Genomic DNA, 10,496 nt, shown 5'->3' on the forward strand with positions numbered 1-10,496 from the left:
CAATCCAGCGTACTTTGCACCAGGAAGAGCTCATTGGAAGGGTGATGTGCAAAAAGCCTTTCCTGAGTGTTAATCACAAGAAGAGTCGCATGAGGTATGCAAAAGCACATCTGGACAAGCCAGAAGCATTTTGGAACAAAATACTGTGGTCAGATGAGACCAAGATTGAGTTATTTGGTCATAACATGAACAGGTAGGCTATGCATGGCGAAAAAAACACACTGCATTCAATGAAAAGAACTTGTTGCCCACTGTAAAATTTGGTGGAGGATCTATCATGTTATGGGGCTGTGTGGCTAGCACAGGTACTGGAAAACTTGTTAAAGTTGAGGGCCACATGAATTCCTTACAGTACCAGGAGATTCTTGACAAGAATGTTCTAGAGTCAGTCACAAAGTTGAAGCTACGCCGGGGTTGGATTTTTCAGCAGGACAATGATCCTAAGCACCGATCAAAATCCACCAAGGAATTCATGCAGAAGCACAGGTACAATGTTCTGGAATGGCCATCCCAGTCCCCAGACCTTAACATCATTGAAAATGTATGGATTTATTTGAAGAAGGCTGTCCATGCACGGAGGCCAAGAAACCTGACTGAACTGGAGACGTTTTGTGTGGAAGAATGGGCCAAAATACCACCTGCCAGGCTCAAGGGACTTGTCTGTGGCTACAGGAGGCGTCTACAGGCCGTTATTGCAGCAAAAGGAGGCAATACTAAATATTAATGGAATTATTTCTTAGGGGTGCCCAAATTTATGCACATGCCTATTTTTGTTTGAATGCACATAAACATGTTTCTGTTTGACCAATAAAAGTTATTTCACTACTGAGATGTTTCTGTTACCATAAGGTATAACATATGTTAAAATGAAGTTGCTGCTTCAAAAGCTCAGCAAGTGACAAACTGATGCAGTGGTTTTCCTAAGGGGTGCCCAAACTTTTGCATACCACTGTATATGTGAGAATATGTTTAACACTCTGCTCTCTTGCTCCAGTCCCCCCAGATAACCCCGTGATCGATGGGGGTCCAGAGGTGTTGCTGAATGCAGGGGAGTCCTACAACCTGAGCTGTGTGTCCCGAGGGGCCAAACCGCCTTCTATGATCGAGTGGCTTAAAGATGGTCTGCCTGTAGAGGGGGCTGCCAGCACCACTGTGAGTCTGAACCAGAGACACCAGATCCAAGTGGTTTTTACAGCACTTTATATGTTTTCTAAATGCTTCATCCATGCCCCTACCCAATCAGGAGGTGCTTCCAGACAGGAAGAGGGTGACCACACGCAGCTACCTGCCCATCCAGCCTGTGGACACCGACACTGGGAGGAACTACAGCTGCGTGGCCACCAACCTGGCTGTTCCCACGGGCAAAATCACAACCGTGTCCCTCAACGTACACCGTAAGTGATTCAATGATAAACAGGCAGAGTATCAGGTCAAGGAATAAAGGAGAAATAGAGACCAAAAGCATTTCAATTGAGCTTCTAGTTGAAATGCAGCAAATGTATTAACGTCGTCTTTTTTTGCGGCAATTTTGACTTAATTCTTGACCCCTTGTTTTCAATTTTTCAACTTTATTATTTGTTTATTATAATTCCCGCCTGGCTTTATTACTCCTCAACAGATCTTTGCTCAAGAAGTGTCATTGTATTTGCAAAAAAAACAGAGAATAATTTACTTCACACTGTCTTTCAATATTTCCAACTAATCAAAGGCGTAATATTTGGAAGCATAAGCTGCTGAATCTTTCATAGCTTTAATTTAGTAATGCATGGCAGCCATTTTGAAAGATACTCCTCCTCCTCCAGATTGCAGCATATATTAGCTGTAATAAGGCTGCGGTAATGTGAGTCTCTCTCCTTCTCCCTTCCAGATCCACCGTCAGTGACCTTGTCCATCGAGCCTCGCTCTGTCCTGGAGGGGGACAGAGTCACCTTCACCTGCCAGGCCCACGCCAACCCTCCTATTATGGGATACAGGTCTGCATTCACATTCAAGCACATTGTCATTTTCACTGGGCCTTGCAGATGTGGGAAAAGTACTCAGATCTTGCACTTAAGTAAAAGTAGAATGATAATGTAGTAAAGTAGTAGTGTAGGAATACTCTGTTACAAGTAATACCTCAGAATTGTAGTGAAATAAAAGTACAGAGTAGCAAAAAACTGAAATTCTAAATAAATCTACTTTACGAGAATTTAAATAACCTTCGTTTAAATTGACCTCCAGTTGGGCTAAGGGAGGCGTGGTGCTGCAGGGTGCCAGGGAGAGTGTGTTAACCACCAAGGCCGACCACTCCTTCTTCACGGAGCCCGTCTCCTGTCTGGTCTTCAACGCTGTGGGAAAGACCAACGTCAGCATCCTGGTGGACGTTCACTGTGAGTCACGCCGTACTCATCCTGTTCAGTTGTTTCTGGCCCACTGGCCCCTCACTACAGTCTGGAGTCAGAGGGATAAAGCACACGGTTGTTTGTGTTCCTTTATCCTCTGAGCATGTTCTCCCCTTTAGTCCTACTGCATTATTACTCAAGCACAACAAAGAAACATCTCTCCGTCTCTGTTTCTCCAGTCGGTCCAATTCTGCTGGTGGAGCCGCAGCCAAAAACAGTGGATGTTGACTCTGATGTCTCCCTCAACTGCAAATGGGCTGGAAACCCTCCGCTCACACTCACCTGGTTCAAAAAGGGTTCAAACATGGTAAGAAGTGAAGAGCCCACGCTTTCCTCTCCTCTTGTGTTCACACTATTTGTGCAGTTCACACTTTCTTATCCAGAGTTGACAAAAGCTGCCAATATCTTGTTTGTATACATAGAAATCTTTCTCCGCTGCTTCCCTGTCACGAGCTATTTCTCTCAATATCCCATTTTCTTCTGCCTTTTCTTTTAAGCCTCGGTCACACAGGATAACTTCATTACTTATGAGTCAAACAGCTGACCATTGTACAGTTATCTAATTAGCATGTTTCATTTTTATGTTGAATCAAAGAAAGGTGTTTTTTTATCCTGATGATGTTGTGGTTTTACTGGGCTTTTGCTGATTGTGTATTTTCTTAATATTAGACAGAGCGAGGCAAGCGTTTCTGTTGTTGTTACTAAGTTAATTGTCTGCTTGCTGTGGTTTCCAATTTACAGTACTGACATTAGAGTGGTGTCCATTTTAACCTTAAAATGAATACGCTTATTTCCCAAAAGGTTGAACTTTGTCTTTAGCCAGTCAATCACCAGGACACCGAGATTTTCTAAATGATCAATTATTCCACTTATTTTTCTAGATTCATTAATGAATAGTCAAGTCTTTACAATGTCAGCAGATGAGAATCCCTAATTAAATGTCATTTTTTTGGTCCAAAACCTAAAAGAATATTCATTTTAAAACCAATATTAAACAGAGAAAAGCAGGACATGTCTATTTTCGTTAGAACAAACAGTATTTATTCCACTATTGCATAAAAAAACAATATATACTGTTTATAAAAACATATGATTTCTTAGTTGATGGACTTAATGTTGTGATGACTGACTGCTGAAACTCTAAGGACAACCTATTCATATTTTAGTTCATTTTAATTTAACTAGTTAACCATCACCGTTTTTTAACTGCAAGACATGGTTTATAGTTGTATGTGAACATAAATATTGTTTTATATGTATATGAAGTTTAAGCGTTGGCTGTTTGTTTTAGATCAGAACTAAAGACAGCCCAGTGAGATAAACCCTCCTCATCATAAGCCTGCCTTAGCACACCAGAACGCCTACATCTGTGTAATTAGCCTTGTGCAGGTATTTCTCTCTCTAGGTAGTTACATATTTAGCCATAATTTCCCCTTAGCTAATTTTCCGATGGATGTGGTTGCTAGGCAACTACAAAACCTTTGTGATAGGTTAACAGCGGATGTGCAGTTTGCATTGTTAAGAGTCACAGTTGTAGAACACATGTACGCAGATCAGGCCAGACATGCAAATATGTTGAACTCCTCAACTCGTGTACAGCTATAATTTAGTTAATCCCTTCACATTTTTTAAGCAGATTCCTCTTGTTTATATTTGTTTATCCTTGTTCCACTCCCCCACAGGTTCTGAGTAACAGCAACCAGCTGTATCTGAAGTCTGTGAGCCAAGCGGATGCTGGCCAGTATGTATGTAAGGCCATCGTCCCACGGATTGGAGTAGGAGAGACTGAGGTCACGCTCACTGTCAACGGTCAGAAAACATCCACACAAGTTAACATATCGCTGCTGCTAGAGGAAAACATGTAGTTTCTTAAAGGTCAGCTTGTCAGTAATTGAAAAAAAGATATGTCTAAAGTGGTTGCTGGTTATTTTTTAAAATAATACACTTTGAAAAAGCTTGCTAAGGTCAATGCCTTAAAAAAAAGAGTAAAAAAGCAGCAGGCAGTTTGTTTTACTAAAGTCTTTCTATCCATCTTTCACATACACTCACTTATCCTGTTGTTTTTCCAATGCAGGCCCCCCCATCATCTCCAGTGATTCCGCGCAGTATGCAGTGAAAGGGGAGAGAGGAGAGGTGAAATGCTACATCGCCAGCACACCCCCGCCAGATAAGATTGTAAGTGAAAACATGTGTAGATGCATGACGCACTAAACCCACTGTTAAACTCTCCAAATATCGGCCCAGAATGAATTATTTAAACCAAAAGGAAAATCTCAAAAAGCATACGGTTGTACCTTTTAGCCAGATTTGTGTTTTCCTGTTACTGTAGCTTCCTGTTCCTAAATGGCTCCGCAGCAAATGCTTTTAGTTCCCTGTCCCCCCCTTTTGGCTTTTTGAGTGGTGACTCACCCTTAAACTCTCACAGAATTTCCCTCCGTCCCATCATATAAACAAACCAACACTAAGCCGGTCCGCTTTTAGCTTCTGCGTCAGAAGTCAGCCGTGATGCTTTCTCCACTCAGCTGGATGGCACAGATGCAGTCGTAGTAGTCCCTCTTTGACTTATCCATCCTGACTCTCCGCGGGAGCTCCTAATGCGAGCGGCGTAGGGTTGGGACAGAAAAAGATCTATAAAATATAAAGGAGTGAAGAGGAACAGTTGTCCCGGTAAATGCCACAGCCAGGAGATTATCCTTCTCTAGAATAAGTGGGCAGATTATGGGAACATGTGGGTTTATGCATAATTAACTGGCCTTAGTACAGTGTTCCAATGCTGAATAATACAGCTGCTTTTAGTGGCTTTAAGGTTGGACAATGTGCAAGATTCTCACCAACTCAGACACCCCCACCCACCTCCACTTGAGTCTGCGCAAACAGACAGACTGTTGCTGGTCTGAGAGAGTCACGCAAGATGTGTGTTTACATGTGACTGTGTACTCTACGTACATTTATGTAGTCTCTTTCTGTCATACCTTCCTATAGCACCGGTACGAGTTAGAGACATATACTCTATTTAACAATGTATGGACAATAATTGATTTTCACTCACTCATTTGTAATCACATGAACTGGTCAATCTGATGTGATGCAATATATGTTTTCAAATTGTTTCTTGCATTTTTAATTTTTCAAGTAACATCCCTGCTTTGGCAATATGAATATTAGATGATTTTACAATGTTTCAGAGTCCCTACAATAGAAAACAGAAATATAAATACGGATTCATTAATGTATAAACCATTACAGAAATGTACTGTATAGTGGTACGGCAGTGGGGTTGTTATTCGTTAAGGTAATCATTTGAGAAATCACTACCTGAACGGAGAATCGAGGGAAAATAAGTGTTAGCAGGTATTCAAGAGTACAACAAATGTACAAATTAGTTGTCATCTTACATTAAAGCTTTGTAAATATATTATATTTTCTGAATTAGACAATAGGAGTTTCACATTCTTAAAGCCAAAAGCTTTTTTTAATCAGCCAAGAACTAAAATAACCAGCAGGAGTTTTTGGTAAGCACATTTGGCTCCGTGTTTGGAGGCTGTTGTGAATTGTTTTTTCAGGCCCTGACCGTACCTCGTGGCAGCAGCATACTGCCTGAAATATTCACCCAACTATACTACCCAAGAAGATGTAATCCCTCCCACACGGTGATTAACTAATTGTGACATCACCTCATATGCTCTCCTGTGTGTGTGCTGTAGGTGTGGGCGTGGAAGGAGAACGTGTGGGAGAAGGAGAAGGGGACGCTGCTGGAGAGGTACACGGTGGAGCAGAGCAAGTCGTCAGCCGAGGGCGGGGGCGTCCTCTCCACCCTCACCATCAACAACGTGATGGAGTCCGACTTCCTGTCCACCTACAACTGCACCGCCTGGAACTCATTCGGCCCGGGCACCATGATCATCTCACTGCAGGGGACCGGTGAGTTTTATGCATTCATTGTTTAAGATTTCAGGAGAGAGGGACAACAAAGATATCTGACAAAGTTGCTTGTCACACCATTACTTATAATTTGTATAAAACTCTCTTTTTCTCCCTTTTTTCCGCATTTCAGAGGAAGTCCCAGTGGGGATAATAGCCGGTGGGACGGTGGGATCCACCATCCTCCTCTTCATCTTTCTGCTGGTCCTCGTTCTGATCTTCTACCGGCAACGCAAAGGCAGTGAGTCATTCTCTCCATGTGTCGAACACATACAGTACATTCATGTTCTTGCTGATTCAGATACCAATACAGTCCCGTCTTTTTCCCTGGCTTGAACTACTAAACTGTTAATAATTCATTTGTATGTGTGTGCTTCGCTTAACTAAGCTATCTGAAAATAACATCATGCTCTTTGAAGCAAGTGTAACTCAGTTTCGCAATACTGCTTGCTGCTTTTTTAACTTTCAGAACCTTAAGCAGCAGTTTTGATGGGTCAGAACCAGACATTGCATTATCAAAATAATTGGTATTTCCAAAACCTTAGCAGATGCCTCTTGCATTATTGTCATCTGGATGGTACTATAAAACACTAAAGTAGGCAAATTAATCACATCAGATTATACTTATTTTTCTTTTTTTTAATAATTACTCTTGTGTTTTTAGCAGATTTTGGTTTTGTCTCATTTTTTTAGGGAGAAATTTGCTTCAATAATCAAGCTGTTCCTCTCTAGAGGGCTCGTTTTCTTTTTTGACTTTTTATTATTATTTCTCAGAGGGCATACAAAACATATTTACAGAATAAAACAAATAAGTATTTATTAAGAACGTATTAAATTATAATAATATTAATAATGACAATAAAGAAGAAAGATATAAATAACTAAAAACATTTTTAAAATATATATATTTAAAGATAACAAAGGGAAACACAAAGGAAAAGAGACAGCTGATCTTGGTTTAAATGCTCACAAGTAAACCAAATAACAGCAAAATCCAACTTCCTCTCCACCATATGGATGACGGTACCCTCTGAACTCGCTCCTCCAGCTCGTGAAAACAAACCAGCCGAGATGCGTGTGTCCAGCTATATTCAACTTTGCCCATGTTTTGCTTCCAGGTCGCCGTGGGGTCACGCTGGGTAAGCCCGACATCAAGGTGGAGACGATAAACAAGGAGACCCACAGCCTGGAGGAGGACTCAGGCAGCGTGTCCACGGCTTCGCGCATGGTCAAGGCCATGTACTCGGTGAGCAGCAGCGGGATATGTGTGATTGGGCCAGACACTGTTTACACAGCCTGTAGTCGTAGAAACAGAAAAACTCACATTAACTCAGTAACCTCTCCCTGCACCACACTGTACATTTTGACTGAAAACAAAAATGTGTGTTTTCCCACTCCTTTTAACACTTAATCCCATTTTCTCTTTCCTTGTCATACTCTGTTCCCTCTTCTGTTTTGTTACGGCACCTTCTCTCCTCCTCTTTCTTTTTGTTTTGTTTTGTTGTTTGACGCTTTAGTTTCTCCCCTCTGTGTCCTTCTCTCCTTCCAATCAGCCCTTTAAAGATGACATAGAGCTCAAGTCTGACCTCCGCAGCGACACCCTGGACACCCGCCAGGAATATGACCTTAAGGTGAGCTCATTAAACACTCGTTTATATCAAATCAGCAAGCGTATTGACTACGCAATGTAAACAAAGTGTTTATTCCTACTAAAAGACTTGAAATACAGAGAACAGTAACATCACAAGTGAAGAAAGTAGAACAACTCAGATGTGTTAAATGTTTTATTCAGATTAAATTGATGTCAAAGTCAAATGAGGTTATGTGGCGTTCATTTTGGTGCTATGTTTCATTCTAATTATACCTCAATGGGGTGCAAATATCCCATCATTACTGATATGGTGACTCTGTGGGAGTTATCTAATGATGTACAGTACAGTTGTACTAATAAAGTCTGCTTTGTTATAAAAGTTGAAAATCCATAAAAGAAAATATTTCTAACTATCCTGTTTATCCTCTAGAGGGTGCAAACAGGCATCTTAAGTAGCCAGAAGCAGACAAAGAAATGGGATTTAAATACAAAGCTTCATTCTCTTTTCACAGTGGACTGCACAAGTCAAAACTCAGTGCAGGTTTAATGCCAAATGCAGAATCGGTTTAGGATCAGTTTATCTTAACTGGATAAAAACAGGTACTACATTGTTGCCCAGGAAGTTGGAATCATTTCAGACAAATTCCTCTTTTTACTCCTATTTCATTTTCATTGTGATATGTTTGGAAGAGATTGATCAATATTGTTTGGAGAAGATATACACTGTATCTACAGTGGTATGCAAAAGTTTGGGCACCCCTTAGGAAAACCACTGCATCAGTTTGTCACTTGCTGAGCTTTTGAAGCAGCAACTTCATTTTAACATATGTTATACCTTATGGTAACAGAAACATCTCAGTAGTGAAATAACTTTTATTGGTCAAACACAAACATGTTTATGTGCATTCAAACAAAAATAGGCATGTGCATAAATTTGGGCACCCCTAAGAAATAATTCCATTAATATTTAGTATTGCCTCCTTTTGCTGCAATAACGGCCTGTAGACGCCTCCTGTAGCCACAGACAAGTCCCTTAAGCCTGGCAGGTGGTATTTTGGCCCATTCTTCCACACAAAACGTCTCCAGTTCAGTCAGGTTTCTTGGCCTCCGTGCATGGACAGCCTTCTTCAAATAAATCCATACATTTTCAATGATGTTAAGGTCTGGGGACTGGGATGGCCATTCCAGAACATTGTACCTGTGCTTCTGCATGAATTCCTTGGTGGATTTTGATCGGTGCTTAGGATCATTGTCCTGCTGAAAAATCCAACCCCGGCGTAGCTTCAACTTTGTGACTGACTCTAGAACATTCTTGTCAAGAATCTCCTGGTACTGTAAGGAATTCATGTGGCCCTCAACTTTAACAAGTTTTCCAGTACCTGTGCTAGCCACACAGCCCCATAACATGATAGATCCTCCACCAAATTTTACAGTGGGCAACAAGTTCTTTTCATTGAATGCAGTGTGTTTTTTTCGCCATGCATACCTGTTCATGTTATGACCAAATAACTCAATCTTGGTCTCATCTGACCACAGTATTTTGTTCCAAAATGCTTCTGGCTTGTCCAGATGTGCTTTTGCATACCTCATGCGACTCTTCTTGTGATTAACACTCAGGAAAGGCTTTTTGCACATCACCCTTCCAATGAGCTCTTCCTGGTGCAAAGTACGCTGGATTGTGGAACGGTGAACAACTACACCATCAGCAGCCAGATGTTGTTGTAGTTCTCTGGAGGTGGTCTGTGGCTTCTCTGTGACCATTTTCACCATCCTTCGCCTGTGCCTTTCCCCTATTTTTGTCGGCCTACCACATCTTTCCTTCACACGGACTGTTCCTGTGGCCTTCCATTTCACAACTACGTTTCTGACTGTGGAGACAGACAGTTTAAACCTGTCAGATAATTTTTTGTACCCTTCTCCTAATTTATAATGTTGGATTATCTTAGCTTTCAGGTCAGTGGAGAGTTGTTTTGAGGTCCCCATCTTGCCACTCCCTAAGAAAGAACCTAGGCCAGGCACAGCCAGCTATTACCTATGTTAAATAGCCTTTTTCATGATTGGTTCCACCTGTCTTTGTAATTGAAGGTCTAATGAGCTAATCAAAGCAATTTTGTGCAGCAACCTGTCAGCTATAAATCCGTACAGGTGTTGAAATGAATGCTATTTATAAGGGTGCCCAAACTTTTGCACATCCCATTTTTTGCATTTTATTTTATTATAATAAAACTATGTAATGCTACCCTAAGAATTTTGGTCTGGAAAACACTAAAACGTCTACATCTTTGTAGGAAAACAAATGTGGTTGCTGTGATCTTCTATTATAAAGGAAAAGCAAATTGTCATGAAATCTCAGAGGGGTGCCCAAACTTTTGCATACCACTGTATGAGTAGTAAATGGCATTGGCATCATCCAATGAGAAGAGATACAAAAACATTTTAAAAAGTAACTAGAATGTTCTTTTTATACAGGTTTTTATTCACATTTCAGTTTCGGTATTTTATTAAAGATATATATATATATATCAAAAAAATGGTCATAGCCCTTAAACTATTCCAGTAACTGTTTCCCCTTCATTTGACCGTCATGGAGTAACCTTTTTCCT

General features: G+C 40.9%; 1 protein-coding gene across 4 annotated transcripts in view; it reads left to right on the plus strand.

The window, feature by feature from the left end:
- The window catches only part of kirrel1a (kirre like nephrin family adhesion molecule 1a), a 31,360-nt gene that overhangs the window by 16,968 nt on the left and 3,896 nt on the right, over positions 1 to 10,496 (plus strand). Inside the window, exons 4-14 of one of the 4 annotated variants that reach the window (XM_063900836.1) lie at positions 995 to 1,152; positions 1,244 to 1,394; positions 1,868 to 1,973; positions 2,221 to 2,369; positions 2,561 to 2,688; positions 4,064 to 4,190; positions 4,456 to 4,556; positions 6,086 to 6,302; positions 6,436 to 6,543; positions 7,421 to 7,548; positions 7,820 to 7,933. In XM_063900836.1, the coding sequence (XP_063756906.1) occupies positions 995 to 1,152; positions 1,244 to 1,394; positions 1,868 to 1,973; positions 2,221 to 2,369; positions 2,561 to 2,688; positions 4,064 to 4,190; positions 4,456 to 4,556; positions 6,086 to 6,302; positions 6,436 to 6,543; positions 7,421 to 7,548; positions 7,820 to 7,933 (1,487 nt within the window). The remainder of the gene's footprint in view (positions 1 to 994; positions 1,153 to 1,243; positions 1,395 to 1,867; positions 1,974 to 2,220; positions 2,370 to 2,560; positions 2,689 to 4,063; positions 4,191 to 4,455; positions 4,557 to 6,085; positions 6,303 to 6,435; positions 6,544 to 7,420; positions 7,549 to 7,819; positions 7,934 to 10,496) is intronic. The other 3 variants (XM_063900839.1, XM_063900837.1, XM_063900840.1) reach the window with 3 other exon arrangements.

This window comes from Eleginops maclovinus, chromosome 14, assembly GCF_036324505.1.
Source record: "Eleginops maclovinus isolate JMC-PN-2008 ecotype Puerto Natales chromosome 14, JC_Emac_rtc_rv5, whole genome shotgun sequence".
NCBI classification, from domain to species: Eukaryota; Metazoa; Chordata; class Actinopteri; order Perciformes; family Eleginopidae; genus Eleginops; species Eleginops maclovinus.